The 17,541-nt window shown below is 43.5% G+C and overlaps 1 protein-coding gene across 2 annotated transcripts in view; it reads left to right on the forward strand.

Annotated features, from left to right (window-relative positions):
- The first annotated feature begins 1,012 nt into the window (after positions 1-1,012).
- Positions 1,013-17,541, forward strand: part of SATB2 (SATB homeobox 2) — a 133,232-nt gene continuing 116,703 nt past the window's right edge. Inside the window, exons 1-2 of one of the 2 annotated variants that reach the window (XM_084288989.1) lie at positions 1,013-1,721; positions 2,234-2,452. In XM_084288989.1, coding sequence (XP_084145115.1) covers positions 2,284-2,452 — 169 coding nt within the window. In that variant the 5' untranslated portion in view covers positions 1,013-1,721; positions 2,234-2,283. Of the gene's footprint in view, positions 1,722-1,908; positions 2,017-2,233; positions 2,453-17,541 lie in introns of those variants that run through there. The other variant, XM_084288990.1, reaches the window with a different exon arrangement.

Here is a 17,541-nt window from a genome sequence, read left to right on the forward strand (position 1 = left end):
TCGCCGGGCGCTGCCCGCCCCGGGGCCGCCGAGGGGCCCGATCCCGCCCCGAGGCTTCCCCGCCGGCAGCCGCCGGAGCCTTCCCCTCGCCGCTCGCTCAGCGCCCATCCCGTGCCCCGTCCGCAGCTCCGCTATTAAATAATTCAGCGGCAGCAGCGGCTCTTCCCTGCCTGCCTCTCGCCTCCTCCCGTCCCCGCCATCAATTATTCAGGCCCGGCCCGGCAACTGCCTGCAGCCGGGCGCGGCGAGGAGGGCGGCGGCGGGGCCCTACCTGGGGCCGGGCCGCTGCCGGTACCCCGGGGCCCCCGGACGGAGCGCGCCCGGCCCTCGGGGCGGCAGCCCCCAAAAGTTCCTGCCGCCGGGGGGAGGCTGCGGGGGGAGAGAGCGAGGCCGCGCCGGCTGCGTGGGACCGACCCTAGCGCCCGGACTGGATGCCGGTGGCAGCTTTGCTCTTCCCCGGTCGGTCCCGTTTCTCCGGCTTCCCCTGTTTCTTCTTTTTTTTTTTTTTTTTTTTTTTTCTTTTCCTTTTCCCCCCTCTCTTTCTTCTCCTTCTTCCCCAGCCCCTCCTCCACTCCTCCCCCCTCGGCCCACCCCCAGCCCGGCTGCCCCTGTCCTTGTGCACTTCTGCCCCGGGTCTCCTCCTGTCCCCGCCGTCTCGTCCCGCCGCTCTTCCCCTTCCCCACCCATCCAGCCCCGCTCCCTCCCTCCCTCCTTTCCTCCACCTTCCTCCCTTCGTGCGGCCCCGCGCTCGCTTTCCGCGGCCGCGATGTGCGCTTTATTTCTCGGGCTTTAATTTCCTGCCAGGTGGGTCCCTGCCTCCCACCCCGGTGCGCAGCGGTGCCGGCCGGAGCGGCGGCGGCTCGGGCAGCGCAGGGAGGGGAGGCTGGGGGGGGGGGGGGTGCTGCCGAGCCGTCGCCTGCGCCCGATCCCGAGCTAAGCCCGGCGACTTTAGTTTGGCGGGGGGGCGGGGAGGGGGAGGGGTGTCGGAGGCGAGGAGGGGTGGTGATGTTTGGGATGCACAGCCCTGGGACGGGAGCGCCGCGCAGCCAGACAGGCAGGCACGCACACACGCGCGCGCACACACACCAAATCCGAAAGCGAGGACAACCCCAAAAAGGACTCACTTTGCCTCGATGACTCAACGCAACTAATAATCGTTTCTCCGCTCTCTGTGGCGAGTCCCTCCTGCCGCTGCTGTTGCTGGCAGGGGAGGGAGAGATTGAAAGTGACACATCGGGGGCCGCCGCCGCCGCTTCCCCGCGCCGCCAGGCACCCGCCTCCGCCGCGGAGCCCGGGAGAGCGGCCTCTGGGGGAGCGGCGCAGCCTCCTGCCCCCGTCTCCCCCGGTAGCGCTTTTCTCTGCCGAAGGTGTGAGGAGCCGTCTCCCTCTCCCCCTCTCCTCCGCGCCGGAGCCGGCGGCCCCCCGCCCCCTCGCCCCTGCCCGCTCCTCGCCGCTCCGCTCCGCCAGGCACCGCTCGCCACCGGGACCCTCCGGGAAGGGGTGCCAGCCCCCGCCGCCCCGCGCAGCGCGGGCACACCGCCCGGCCCCGGCGCCTCGGCACCCCGGGACGAGGGCAAGCAGGGGGCTGGGGGTGGGGGAAGGACTAGGAGGGAAGCAAGCGGCGCGAGAGGAGGCACCGAGAAAACTTTCCACCCTGGATTCTCTACTTTTGATCCATGGACAGAGCCCAACTCAGCCAACTTACAGACAGGCTCTAAGCAGTAAGTACGGCGGCAGCACCCGCTAGAGGCTTCCTCGCCGGCAGCCGGCTGCTTCGGCGGCCGCACAGCTGGCCGGCGCGGGGGGGCCGTGCGAGAGGGGCCGCCCGGGCTGGCAGCCGCTTCCCCGCGGCCCCGGCGGGTGGGGCAGCACCTGGCTGGGCGGCCGGCGGGTGGCTGGAGCCCGGCTGCCTGCCCGCTGCCCCGCGGCTGCCGGGCACGATGGGCGCCGGGGCGCAGCGCTGCCGCGGCGGGCTGGGGCCGGGCGGCGGGACCCGAGTCGCTGCCAGCCGGGCGGGTAAGGAGAGGCACGGCGGCGCGGGGACGAGCCGCGGGCGCCCGCTCGCCTTCAACGGGGCCGCATCGCGTGGTCGAGCCCGGCCCCGTCCCGCCGGGCAGCCCAGGGGAGCGCCGCGGGGAGCCGGGAGGGCGAGCGGGGCCGGGGGCGGTGGCGGGCGAGCGGGGCCGGGAGCGGGCCGGCGGCCGCTGAAGCGCCCCTCGCTTCTCTCCCCTAGGTCCGTGCTCCTTCTACTGCGACCTGCCAGCGGGAGCCGCGTCTCCAAGCATGGAGCGGAGGAGTGAAAGCCCCTGCCTGCGGGACAGCCCCGACAGAGGCAGCGGCAGCCCCGATGTCAAGGCCCCCCCCCCCGGGAAGGTGGCAAGGCTGGAGCAGAACGGCAGCCCCATGGGCACCCGCGGGAGGCCCAACGGCGCCGTCAGCAAGCCCGTGGGAGGTAACCGTGCGGCCGCGCTCCCGGCCCGGCGGGCGGCGGTTTGCGGGAGGCTCGCCGCCGGGTGCCGGCGGGTCCCCGCCCGGCCGCCGAGCGCGGCGAGGGGCAGCCCGGGCCCGTCCCGCGGGGCAGCCCCGTGGGGACCCTGTCCCGGCGCTCGACGCCCCCTCGGCGGAGCCCCCGGCACTCAGCGGGGGCATCGCCGCCGCCTTAGCGCCCGCAGCCCGGCCGCGCTGGCGGCCGCAGGCGGGGGGAGGTCGGGGACACGGCTCCCGCAGCGGGGTCCCCGCGGAGTGGGGAGGGGAGCGGCAGTGGTCGCGGGTTTCTTTCGGCCGTTAATAGCGCTTCGCAGCAGTTCTCTCGTTGGAAGAGGGCAAAGCACATGCGAGGTTCAGCTCTTTCCGCAAAATTCTTGAGCGCTAGTTTTGCAGCAGTCCCGCACTCTCTATGACGCTTTAACTTTTAGGCTCCCTTTGCCATCAAGTTGCTGGGCGATTTTGTACTTAGAGCGTGCTTAGAGCAAGTTCAAGGAACGCACGTGGTTGCTTTTCTTTCTTTTCTCCCAAGCGGGTAGACTTCCTGGGAACTTCTCCTAAACGCTCGCTTTTTTTTCCAGCCGAACTCTGGTGCTGTTCCATTTAATGCAGTGAAGCCTCACATTAGGAAAAGTATCTTTAAAACTCTTGAAATTAGACCGATGTTATGAGGAAAATAGCGCAGGGCAGGCCACGATTAACTTTACCCTTTTTAAAAAAGCTTCTGTCTGTATTTGTATTTACCAACGCGCGGAGAGGTAATACACAAATGTAGTTGTTTATACACAAAGAGTTTGTGTAAATGACATTTCAAGTGATACTTTGATACGGTCGTCACATGACTCTCTATTATGTGAGGTTTATTTAGCGATTTTCCATTAGATGCTTGTTTTAAACCTCTTTGGCTCAATAGGCTTTCCAATTGTCGAAGTTTGCTAAGCGGCTGCAGATTTTATTTTCTTTTATTTTAGAAACGTAGGATTCATTTGTGTACCTAATGAAGGGTAAGAGATCTCACGAGTTTTTTATGTTTCTTGGATCACTATATGTCTGTTTTTAAACCTCTTAACTGTTTTCTTCTAATGTACAGAAAAAGAAGAAACAGCTTTGCAAACAAAGACTTGTAGCACACTAATCCACTTACACATTGATGGAAAAATAATTTATTGAATAACTGTAAAAATCAACGAGTTAATAATTTAAAAAGTGACAAAGTAGTAATATATGTAGTTTTAGATGCCTTTTGAGAGACTGAGGCATTACAGCTGCTTGATTTTAAAGGGAATGTTAGAGATAAATCTTTTTGCTTGGGGGATTTATTGAAATACGCTTTAAAGGAATGTTTTTAAATGTTTTGGAATATATATGTTGCTTGCTAGTAGCCACTGTGTTAGCCAAGAGAAATTCACAAGGTTTTATGAATATATTGGTGGTTCAGATTGAAACTGGCCTGTTAGGTTCTAGAAGATTTCTTACACTTATGAGAAAGACTCATTTCTGAAAGCAAACTTTTAAGAGCTTACGTTTTCATTCATTACTCTTTGGCTCATTTATAACATCGGTGTAGAATAGAGTGTAAAAGTGTGGGGACATAGGAAATGCAAGAGTACGTATTTTTTTCCTAGCTGGTGTTTTTTAAACAGTCTGAACCTCTTTAAGCAATTCATAATAAAGTTTATACATTACTCCTTATTGATACTGAAAGCAAGAAGAAAATTATTCTTGTCTGAATACTTACCTAGGTTTTGTAATACTCAATACTAAATTAGTTAAAGCAGATTTTTTTTTTAATAAGATAATGGTGCTGTTTAAAATTGATTTTTTTTTTTTTTTTTTTACCCTCTTGGAAATGCTCTCAGGATAAATCGACATAGCTGATTTCCAGATATTTTTCCTTTGCTCTTTTTGAAGTTTGATCTGTAAGAACCTGTGTGACCAAGTGATCTTTTTCTGAACGCAGATCACAGTGTACTGGGTATTTCTGGATGTCTGCATCTTTGTAGTGAATGCTGCGGCATTAGTAATTTTTTCTGTTGAATTGTGAAATGCAGCTGTAGACATTTGCAGAAAGACTTACTTTTAATATACTGGCAGTCTACTGTAGAACTTCTCTTCAAATACATATTAATAAAAGTCCTTTTAGTGCTATTCCTGATATTTGATAAAAAGGAAACTATTGAAAGATGTAGTGAAATGACATCTAAAGCTTTAGTTGTCAATTTTTCAGATTATTCTTATCTTTCAAGCTCAAGAAAAAGTGCTTATATTAATTGAATGTGAACTATACTGAGGAAAAAAATGAAATACTTTATTGAAACTAGAGATCATTTTAATTTGGATTTTGTTTTATTTTTTATTCTGAAATGTGTATCTGAAGATTTTGATGAAATCTGAAGATTTTAGCAGACAGATGCTAACATTTTTTTTTTTTTTTCTTTCTTTTCCATCTCACGTTGGGCCTTAGATATGTAAATGCTGAAATTCCTTCCTCCTTGTCGAATGTCTTTCTGGCATAATACCGTGTTTCTCTGCACAAAATCCCTGAGCATAGAAAAATAAGCTCTCAGCTAACTGGTGCTACGATGGGATTGATGACCTTTGGTAACAAGTTTTATAATTACAGTGACTGCAACAATTGTTTTTACAGGGACTTCCTCAGAAATAGAGAAATATTATACTGCTGTAGATGTTTGTTGCTGTTTCTCTAGATCTTTGAGTGAAAAAAGATATAGGAATAAGCTTTTTTAGCACAGGCAGAAAATCAGTTGTTCTCATGAGAAATTTTGTCTTTGTGGCCCTCCTACTCCTTCCTTCCTTCCTTCCTTCCTTCCTTCCTTCCTTCCTTCCTTCCTTCCTTCCTTCCTTCCTTCCTTCCTTCCTTCCTTCCTTCCTTCCTTCCTTCCTTCTTCTTTTTCTCTTTCTTTCTCTTTCTCTCTCTTTCTCTCTTTCTTTCTCGCTTTCTCTCTCCCTCTCTCTCTCCCTCTCTCTCTCCGTCTCTCTCTCCGTCTCTCTCTCCGTCTCTCTCTCCCTCTCTCTCTCCCTCTCTCTCTCCCTCTCTCTCTCCCTCTTTCTCTCCTTCTTTCTCTCTCTCTTTTTTTTTTTTTTGTTGTTCCTAAACTGAATGTACTTAATGCAAAGGGCCATTACAGCAGCTATAATAAACTAGTGAACGTCACAAAAAAGATAAATGGGCTCTTAAAGGTTGTGGTTTAATAGGGGATTTAAAAGTTTTGGTGCTGTTTACAATGTTGTTAGTGTAAGTCCAACGTGTTAGAGTCCAATTCTGGTTAGCCCTGACTAACCCAGTGCTTTCTAAAATGTTTCAGCAGTTACCAACCATTCTGTTTTAAAAGTTGTATGTAGTAAAGCACAAGTGCTCGGATGTTCAAGAGAGGCAGGTTTTATAAAGGTCCCTGGGAAAAAAAAAAAAAAAAAAAAAAAGGAGAAGAAAAAAAAGAAGAAGAAGAAAAAAAAAAGGCTAATATCACTTTAAAAAACATATGAAGCCTGGGAGAGAGTTTAGAGCAAGCAAGAGCACCATGGTGTTGACAGCTTTATGTCCCTGTTGGGTAACATTCACTTACTAGAATTGGCGTTTTCTCTCAGTTAGTAATTCACTCCATAAGGATTTAAAAGGGGAAAAAAAAAAAAAAAAAAAAAAAAGATTAATGGCTAGGAAACTTATATTTGCAAATTTGTTGATTGCAATTCATGAACCTCTTTGTGTGTGAGTGTACGTGTATACGTATTCATTTGTTAGGAAGAGCATAGAAAATAAGCATTCAAAGCCTCTGAATGTAACTTCATATGCCAGCATAGAGACAGAGGTGTTCTGAGGTTTGGTTTGCTGGAATAAAGTGTAGAACTGACATACAGCCAAGGAACACGTTCGGATTTTGAGCAGGAAATTATTGCAAAAAATTTGATGGTTAGATTAGTTTCATGCAGTTTGATAGTAATACATTCTTATTCATTTATCTGCTAAAATTTGTGATTTACTTTAGAAAATATTAATGGAAGAGAAAACTTCCAGACAATTCAAATCAAACTCCGTAACTGGGATGTTAATCTGTAGCTGCAGTTCCTGTGCTTGTATGGAGTCATAGGCATTGGAAATGTGGACGCAGCGGCTCTTTGTAGCGCTGCTGCTAATTGCGGTGAGCCTCTTCGAGATCTGATGTATCAGAGCCTTGACTGCTTAGGTGGAGTGAGAAACCTGGTCTGGTATCTCTCTGGGGCAACAAAAACATTGACCAAGGACGACAGTTAAAGAGTTTGTCAAAATCCTTTGTAACTATTTCTGCAAAAATGTCGTAGGGTTTTCGCTACCTCTTGTACTTTTTACAAGGATTTAACGTACTTTAGTGAAGAGAAAAATCCACTTGTGTGCAGCCGGAAGAGTAAAGCTTGATCAAATCTGCTCCTCTCTTCTAACTGGTTAGGTGGCATTAAGCTCTGAATGTGATCCAGAAGGGAGTAAGGGAGCATGTCCCAGTTGTCCTTACAAATTGAGCAAATCGAAAGGTTAAGATTGTGGCAGTCTTCCTACCTAGATGAAGAGTATATTCTTACTGCCTGGAAGAAGTCCACAGCTATTTGAAAAAACTGAACGTATGGAGGTGCAGAGGCACGGAAGCTGTGAATCCCTGTTAGTGTGGGAACCAGCAGTGCGTGAACATGTTTTATGTTTTATCTGTTGTAGCATAGTTGGAAAATGTTGTCCTTTGTTTCGGTATAATTAAGTAGGAATTATGAGGAAATGCAATCATTTTACACGTTTCTGACGTGTAATGAGGAAGAGACTTTTAGTTTAATGTGAACCTTAAGAAAAGAAAGACAGGGATTTCTTTTCCATGACCAATGCTTAAAAATGAGTTTCTTGTCTTTTTGATGATTCTCCCCTCCCCCTTTTCCAATCAGATTATGTCACATAAATAGAATAAACAGAGCAATCACTCCTGGAGGGTCATGTAGTGCATCATCTGTATTTTTGCTGAGGTAGAAAAATAGCCTTTCTTTATGTGTATTCGGTAGTTGGCCTGTTATTAAAATAAAGACACAGTTGGTTAAAATATATGTGCAATTGAACATACACATTAAACAGAATATAGGGTATCCACCCATTCAGTGACCTAGGCATAATTTGATGGTTAGAGTAATTTTGGAACTCTAAGTTGCATCTGAAGAAAGCCACTGACAATTTTGAATTCAGGATTTAAGATTAGCTGTAGCAAGATTTTATTTTTTCCCGCAACAGTTCCTAAGTATTTAGAGTCATCTCCCCACTTCCTCCCCACCCCAGACACATAGCTGCGTTAGTTAGCTAGATGCTATTGCTCTCATCATGAGCCAAAGGAAAGAAAAAAAAAGCAACATCTTTGAAAAAGTCAGTTTGAATTCTTCTCCCCCTTCCATTTATAAATTTGGTCCTGCCTTTTCTTAGTGTCACTGGGATAGTCAGAGTAGATTTATCATCAATTATTTATAGGACACTTATTTGAAAACTCCTGCTAGGGTGATTCAGTGACTGCCCAGGATTCTCTTCATGCCTGAAGAAGATGGCAAAATCATATTAAAAATGACCAAGATGCCAGTGAGGAAACATAGTTTTGAGAAATTAGTTAGCGAAATCTTTCTCATTCCAAATTTAGATGAAGGATTTGGACATTGAAGAAAGAAAAACAGTATTAAACTTTTATTGTTAAGAATAAACATTTGAATGTGAGGTGTAAAGATTCATTTCCTTTCCTAAATGATTATTTTTGGAGAGAATTTATATTCTGTTTAAATTTTACTGTGCAAAATATTTTGTCTAGATTTAAAAATAGAAGGTACCTGGCGTAGCGTAATTTTAATCAAGTTGTCATTTCAACAGCCTACTGTCACCCTTACAATTTCTGGTTTGTAGCACAGGTTTTCAGATGATACCTTAAAATAACTCAAAAAGTATTTGAGTTTAATGCTCTTTGTTAGGATGCTAGTCTGAGTATTTATTTTTTGCAGTTGATTTCCATTATTACTGTTTTCCTTGAAGCTGTCTGTCTGGCATGGAGAGGAAAAGGGACGCAAAATTGGTTTTGTCACTCGCGGTGACACAGGAGATGGTAAGGCAGCACGGCATCTGTGGTGGTATAGGCTGCGGACAGCTTTACTGCAGCCATGTACTTGTATTCGCCAAACAGCTGCGTGCCCTGTTTAGGAAAATTCTTTTTATGTGTGTGATCGAGCAGTCCCCAACCTGCTTTTAAATCCTATTTTTAAACTTCTCAAAATAACCGAAAATCTCTAAAACTTAAGATTGTTTTGAATCCCAAATTGCAAAGCATAGATAAGCTAGGCCTTTAATTACTGTCCCTCATCATAATTTAGCTAAATTAGTAAGTACTGCTGTGTTCTGGATTAAAGGCACAGTTTTCCAAGGTATGAGTTATTCCCAACTCCCTTTGAATTGATATGGCTGGGGTTTGTTCAAGATAACCTGTGCCTGATGCAGGCTCAGTAACCACTGACCAAGTGTCATCTCCTTCTGAAGCACACGGCAGTTTTCTAACCAGCCCAGTGTGTTGAACGATGAATCGATGCCCTGTCTACCTCTGGAAAAATTGTCCTGGGGTAATTGGTTCCTACTGTATCGAATGTGCTGGGTCATGTGCATTGATCCACATGATGACATGTGTCACTAACGCAGATCTAAGAAACAGTCACAACAGACAAAAGGCAGCTGAGTCGTTGATGGCTTCTGAGAAACATTTCCTAGCCTCTAGCCATACTAAAAAGAATTGTCGCCCACCAAGCGTAGTACTTGTTGCAGAACGCTCAGCGGTGACGTACCTGCTCTTGGCTTACATACAAATGAGTTCAAGTTGATTAGTGGTACGAAACACAAAATATACACTTTGCCATTTAATTTGGGAAGAATTGTTAGCCCATCTAGCTGAGGGTCTTGTGGCCATTCACAACGTGTTAACTGCTCTAATGTGCAATATGTTTTCTGCCAGCAAGTGATGTTGTCGATACTGTTGCAGTTCTACAATTAGGATTTTTTTTTTTTTTTTTTTGGCATTCTACACTTTGTACAAAAGCATGTATTGCAGCTGTTATGTGTACTTTGTCTCCTATCTTCATATGCATTCATCCAAGTTTTAGTGTGGGAAGAATACGTCATGTAGTATTGCCAATTTTATTTTCTTTATTTTAGAGATTATTTTTTTAATGTAAACTAGTATTTTAAGTTTGTTTTTGACCTGTGCAAGCTCTGCTGGTATCCCCTGAAGATTTACAAATTTACCAAAATATCAGCTTTTATCTTTTTGCAATATATTTGTATTTAAGACTGCTGATGTTGTAAAGCCCTTACAAACAATGCTTGAACAGCTTTTGTTTTGAAATGTGATTTTCTCTGAGTTTTAAAGATGTTAACACCGATGTTGCTAATATCAAGGATTTATTTAAAACCCTCCAGGAATCTTTTCTGCTTGGAATAAGACTACCCAAATTATTTACAGGGTTGCTTAAAAGACTGAGTGGGAGCCCTGCATTGCTGGTATTGTAATCCGAATGCCAGGGCAGAAATTGCACGTCTGAATCCAAGATATGTTTTATATTTCCTGTCAAATGCTAAATGATCATTGGTGTTACATGCAGACATGTTAGGAAAAATGAAATAAGACTGCCATCATTTGTAGAAGCTGTATGAAGGAAACAGAAAGAATTTGAAAAAAAGAGACAGGTAGCTCTATATAAATGCTTAAGTATATGACTTGTTTTCTAAATAGAAAATTACCTGCCTAATAGTTTAAACCTTGTCAGTCATTTTGCTTTACCTGGTGTCCTTGTATCAGACAGGCATGCAATATTAAACAGTCTCAGTACAACTATACATTGTTAGTAGCAGTGCCAGCAAGGTAAAAAGGCTCAGAAAAAGCTTAATAAAAATAACCTGTCAGACTGTTTTGTATGAAGCTGAGGCGTCTCGTGAGATAACCATACACCCACCGCACTTTCACAGTGCAGTAGAAATGTCTCCTACTGATATATGCTCCCTTCTTATTTATTCCCCAAAGACACTCAGTGAGATGAAAAGACACTGACAGTAAACCTTCTCAAAAGTACTAAATCTGGTAAGAAATGTCTGAGGGGAGTGTTTTGTGTATTAGAACCTTGCCTTGTATCACTGCATACAGCCACAAGGTTTCCTTCTTCTTTCTGTCTCCCTTTTTAAGATTTTCTGTTTCTATTTGTATTTTGTTGAGGTGCAACAAGATAAGTCGGCCTTTGCTTATGTATGGCAGACACTTCACCCTCTAGAAGTTGCTGACTTTGTCTACATTTGCACTGAAACTTCAGATAAGTGAGGAAACTCAAATATAACTATTTACCATCTTAGTAATCTAAACTCACAGAGTGTTTTGTCATAAATTTAGCTGACAGGCATATATTGGAAATGAAGCATGTCATTTTCAAAACTATAACCAGACTATTTTTCCAAAGTAATATAAATTCATATTTTGAGCATATTTTGGTTTATATGCCTTCCTATTATTTATATATTAAAATTAGATGTGCACAATTTCCAGCCTTATTATTTTGAATGGTTATTAAGAAATGTAGTTATAAATGATGAGTTATACAATACTTCGGAGTAAAAGGTGATTTTCATAATGTCTTTTCGCAACTTACAAATAACTTTTTTTGCCATAATACAAACATGCTAGCAGAACAACATGATAGATGTCTCTTTAAGTATCGTAGTAAAAGAAAATGACTTGTATTCTGAGGCTGTGGATAGTTTATGTTGTTTTGGACCCATTTCCCAAGCAGTGATCGAAAACAGATTACAATAACAATTATACAGTCAGAAGATGCAATATCCATTTCTGCTTTAATTGAGTGAAAGAATAATAAAAACATCATTAAGAAAAATGAGGTGGACCTGTCATACACTCTACCAATTTTTAGACTTGGAGAAAATGCAGAGTAACAGAAGTATGAGCTTTTTTTTTTTTTTTTTTCCTTTTTTTTTTTTTTAACTTGAGTTTGTTGCTCAAGCTCTGGATGGTAGACTTCATACAGGCTGCTGTGAGCAAGTGTGCAGTAAGTAGGCATATTGCTTGACAGTAAAACATTATCTGGGTGCCTGGGTTTGGCTTAATAATGAATGTAATGTTTTTGTCATTGGTTCAAGCCTTCCTGATTATATTAGTCTGAACACAGTGTAATACTGACCTGCCAAATAGATGAGTTCAGAGAATGCCATGGACAGGTGGAAAATAGTGGAAAAATAAATAAATAAATAAAATCCTCCTTCAAAATAAAGTGCTGTTCTACTTGACGGGGGAAGAAAAATGCTCTGATTTCTTCCAGTTTTTTCTTCTCCAAATCTGTGGACATGGGTGCCAGTAGAAGTACTAAATCTCTTAGATTATTGCTAGCTGGGACAGACTCCTGGGTAACCCTTTAGCTGTCTCCCAAACTGTCTTTCACTGAAGCCCTACAGATGGAAAGGCCCTGTGCCAGGCAGCATGTGTAAGCCATGTTGCCCTTGAAATAGGACCTCATTGCAGGTGAAGGTCCAAGGATTAGGGAACCTGCCTCTCCATTTTCTCCAAAGCTGAGTCCCAGAGCTGCAAGCAGAAGTGTCCTTTCTGCTGTACATACATGGAAAGAGATCCTCGCTGCAGCAGCCTTGGCTCTAGTCAGGTGCCATGCAGCTTCATAAATCAACATTTGGAGTGGCATCCGGAAATGAACTGGGAGCCAGTTCAGTCTTTGGAGAGCAGATGTAATCCGCTCTCTTTGGCTGACACCTCCGAGCAAGCACATGCCTTTGCACTAGCTGGAGTATTTGATTCTCCAGTGCAGCTCAGTGTACGCAGTGCTGTAGCAATTCAGCCTGCTGAGCCCCAAAGCATGGATTGCTGGCTCTTAACCAGTGAATCCACACATAGGAGGTTGGCCTGACCAGGTCCTTTGCACTTTCTCCCCAAAATGTAGCATACTGGCTAAACAGAGTAAGTGTTCTGTGTGTACTTGAGAAAGGGAATGTACCTATTGATTCTCGTTCCTTGATCTTGTGACCTGATTGACAAAGATGTGGTATTTATTAAAAAACGGGAGATTGATGTGACCTTCTGGCTGTTAGGTGTGCCAGGAGAATAATGTTTCAAATGGAAAGTTGTCAAATGTGTGATCTCTTCTTTCTGAAAACATGGAATGCTTCCCCCACAGCCCATTATCTTTAAAAAAGCTCTTTAAAAAAGGAGGAATTTGGGAATGCCACTCAAAAAATGTTCTCTCTCCAGGGGTGTGGAGGATAAATTTGTAAGTACAGGCCAAGCCCCAGATGCCTGTCACTGCTCTGTGATGTGCTGGGTTGTAGGTGCAGGCTGGCTGGAAACGCGCTGCACATGGAGAGTACAGCTGGAGCCTGCAGTTGGTCTTGAAGACAGGGATGTAGGTGCAGTAGTTATTTTAGACTCTTGGTAAGCTACTTAGCTGGTAACATGAAGGAGGATGATATAGTTTCTTCTTTTTCTTGTCAACGGGTGGTTCACAGAAGAATGGAGATGAAGGAAAAAAGAGGTTGCTGGTGGGTCCCAGTGGAGGTCCCAAAGCAGGCTTGAGTGTGCTATGCAGCTCTTCTCCAGAAATAAAACCTCAAACCTGCTACGAAAGCTTTTCTATTACATTCCAGGGGACTTATCCCAGTACCAGGAGACTAGTTAATAGAACCTTCATTAAAATGCTTCTGCTGGAAGATGTTTTTTTTGCCGTAAAATTACATAATATGGTGTCATCTGCTAGCACCACCAAAGTTAAGGGCTTATTAGTGGTTCCAGTTTTCAGGGTTTAAAAATGTTGGTTATTAAAATTAATTCTGGGTGGAACTTGGCACAGAAAGTCTTAGCCCCTTAGGCAGTTTTTGTTAGTAGTTGAGAGAAAAACAACAGAAAGCAGTCCCCCAAACCCAGAAACCCTCCTGAACCCTAAACTTGTTTTTAAATTACAGAAACCAAAACCTAAAACTTATAGGAAATTAATGGCTTAAGATGATTTTTAAAAAATATGCTAGTTTAATTTGAAAGAGTTTCCTTCACTGGTTTTGAGTGAAATGAGTATATTTTCCATTAATTCATATTATAAAGTACTGCTGCAGGGTATTTTTTCTTCTTTTTAACTGGGAGACACGTTGAAACAACTGAGCTCTTTTATTTAGGGAAAATGTAGCTATAGTGTCTTCATGGTTGCCTTTCACTGTGAATTGGACAGCCTGTGTACAGATCCCAACACGGGCATGGGGCTGGTACTGGCACAAGTGTTTCTGCATATCAGGGGGGCTGGCAGGGAAATGTTGCTTTCAGCTAGAATCACGGCAACAGTTGTTTGTGCCTTCTTCGGTCTCGGGCTTCTGTAAAACCGTATTTTGAGGTATGGGCTGCCGCTCTCCCTTGTCACTCGTTTAGGTGCCTTTGTTCTTCTGTTTAATTGCCTCTGCCTCCTGACTGCCTGCACACTGCTTTGCCTGGGCTAACCAGGTGGCAGCAGGGAGGCCGTGCTCAAAACTCAAGCGTCCGCTCTCTTCCTTGCCCTTTAGACCCAAGCAGTGTGACAGATCTGGAGTTGAGGCTGAGTTAGGGTAACTAGTTTAGTAAAGGCAGTTAGTCACCAGGAACAGCTGAGCCACTGTCACTAACAAAATGCCTCGTCTCCCTTGAGTGCCACTTCTGTCCCAGACACGCAGCAGGAGGGGCTGCACTAGAGGTAAATATTCCATATCCCTCTTTCTTTCTCATTTCTTGTTAGTCTAAACACATGCTCTTAATACTGCTTTTCTTTTATATAGTTTTTTGAGAAACTCGAGTATTATCAAATCAAGTTATGAGATTCATAATATGTTTCTGTGGTGGAATAGTGGCCTGGAATATTTTGTGTTAAACAGTAAAGTTGTTATTTCAGCTAGGAGAAGGATTCTTTGGCTAGTTAAGCTGTCAGAAGCAGGGGACATCTGCAGAGATGTTAGTGACTTCTTTATAAAATTTTCTGAGAGCTGGGATAGTTGTGATGGTTGGGAGACTGAAGCCACAGAAAGGACTGGAAGCTGAAGAAGGATGTAAATAATATCTTGTGGTTTGCATTCACCATTGGCTAAAATATAATATGTAGAAATGCATTTCCTGCCTACAGATCTATTGAATATTTTAAGCCAGAAAAAATAACAGGGGAGGAGGAGAAAGATATTGTCCTTAGTTTATTTCCTCTGGCCCTCCTAAGTAGAAAACTTCTACAATGTAATATTATTTAACATGATTTTTTATTTGTTTGTTTCTTTGACAAACATTGTATTAAAATCATCTGTGGACTGAGCTCTTCTTTACCAAATTGCATCCTGGAACAAATTATTTGCAACAGGCTTATAAACCATTGAAGAGTAGGAGTTTAACAGCATCACATTACTGGTTGTGTACAAAATTAGATAGCTCATGTTTTGTCTAGAACACATTGGAGAGCAGAGGATTAGCAGAAAGTAAGGTTCTTGTTTCTAAACAAAATTTTTTATTGTAATGAGGTGCTTGGTTCTGTTTTTTTTTTTTTTTTTTTTGTTTGTTTGTTTGCTTGTTTGTTTTTTTTTTTTTTTTTTTTTTTTTGGAGGGGGGGTATAGAATTGTACAGTTGTGAAGACGCTGGTGCAGTCTCTGATATTTGATGTACAGATTTCCCAGTGGCCTCCTGTCACTGCATACATACAGCTTTCTTCACATGTTTCCAAGTGGTTAGTGACAAACAACTGCAAAGTAATTCTTCCAGTCCCCAGTAAAAAAAAAAATTTACAGTGGAAGAATGCCCAGCCTCATAATGAAACTGTTGTACGTTGGTGCTTGATGTGTAAAATGGTGAAACACAGTCCATTTACCCAAACCACACATTTATTGTAAGTAAGTTAAGTGCCAACAGCTTATATTCTGTCCAATTTAATTACATTTAAAATTTATGGGGTGGCTTGAAAGTGAACCCTAATGGACACGACTAACCCTTGCTGAAACGTGTGACCTCTGTCTCATCTACCTCTTTGCTGAACTGCACAGGCACAGGCTGAACCCAGGATCTGCTTCAAGCCTGATCCTTCCTGAGTGTGAATAGTCAGATGTGTGTGTCAGTGTGGGAATGGTCTGGTTCTGCCTACTCAGCCTGTCACTGTGTATCCTGTATCTAAAGGCCCTAATTGGACTCCATGGGATTTTCTGGGTAAGATCTCGCATTACCACTAGCTCGAGCTGTGCTATGATTTAAATAAAAGTGGTGTTGACTTCAGAATGACAAAACTATTTTTTTTGAATACATGTTGGTTTCCTTCCTCTTGGAAAGAAATGGAATGCAGTTGATCTTTTCTCATTATAAATTTTTCTTTTCTCATTATATGCGGCTAGGCGAGTCTTGAATATATAACTCACGAATACAGACATACACACTAGATTTTAATCTCTGTAAGCTGTAAATCCTGAAGTGATTGCAGTTTTGAAGAATTGGCACCAGGAAGCTTCAATCTTTTTTTTTTTTTTTTCTTTCTTTTTTTTTTTTTTCTTGGTGTTGGTGGTCAGTTTTTCAGAATAGAAGCTCTGGATTTATGTTGTAGTAAGATATGATATGGACATCTTGTTTTGATCAGGTGTTTCTGAATTTGTTCAGGTGTTTCTGAATAACCCAAAGCTGTGAAAATTAATTTCTTTTGCCTCTTCAGTTAGAGGTGCAGGATGTGAGGAGGAGAACAGGTAAACCTCTCCGTGCCAGGTGGATGCTGCTTTTTCAATTTATGTTCATTTTTCCAATTCATTTAAAAGAAAGGGGAAGAGAGTTAAATACCAAATCAGTATATTTAAAGTCAGCTCTATTGTGGTGCAAACATAAATAAATAAATCGATTGCTTTACTGCCCCTGCCTTTGTAGAGTGAAGTGCTCTCTCCTGAAGAAAAAACAGAAGCAGATTAGTTTTGAGGACTGTTTGTAGTTTGATTGCTTCCTGTGGTTATTCTCGGTTGTGTAAGCATGTTTTATTGTTAAACGTATGGAATCTTTATCCAGATAATTTCCTCAAGATGACCTACACTCTGCTAACCGAGCTGCAGAGCCTGTGTCGCAGGGCAAGGCTCTTATACTTTGAAGTCCAGCTGAGATTGCTAGTAACTCAGTATTTCGAAGGCATTCAGCACCGAGTCTCATTGCAGATCAAGTACAAACTTCAGATGCATTGGACAGTCAGAGATGGGGAACAATGTGCTTTTATCAGGTAGATTAATTTTTTAGTCATCTTAGTGTCCTTTATGGTTTTGATTTTTTTTTTTTTTTTACACTGGATGTGGAGGTGTGTGTGCAAATAAACATTTGTGGATATTGCTTACCTTGTCTTAGTTTTGATTTTTTTTTTCCTATTGAAAAGACTAGCTTTGAGAATGACCCATGCTACAGTCTCTGCTAGGGAAAATGTTTTCTGCATGCAGTAATGAAGAGTTTTCAGTAGTTTATGAATTTTTCAAATAAATGTCCTGGTTTCTAAACTCCCAACAATAGAAATTTGCTTTGTCTTTGAGAGAGATTGCACTGTGTGTATGTCTGTGTTCTGTTAAAAAAAAAAACAAACAAACACAAAAACAACACAAAAACAACAACAACAAAAAACAACAACAATAACAACAACAACCAAAACCCAAAGCGCAACAGCAACAACAAAAACTTTATTTTCCATTTTCTTCATTTGATAAAAATCTCTCCACTCTAGAATGATTTCCTTTGGGTTTGACACCACCATTTGATCTCAGTTTTTAATAATTTTGGTGGGTTTCACTCCCAGAAGAAAACATGTTTGTGCTATGAAGTATTCCCACTAGAAATCTGGGAAGTCTTAAAACCTCATGTTACTCAGGGCTAAGAACTGGCTTCTTTATTAATTCCCTGCTAGACAACCCCTGTATAGTAAATCTTTCCATAACACTGTGCTGTTGAAATTAATCAAGCTGATGTTTGGAAATTGTTCAAATTAGATTAAATTAAATAACACCTAGATGG

This window comes from Netta rufina (assembly GCF_964035555.1).
Source record: "Netta rufina genome assembly, chromosome: 6".
NCBI lineage: Eukaryota > Metazoa > Chordata > Aves > Anseriformes > Anatidae > Netta > Netta rufina.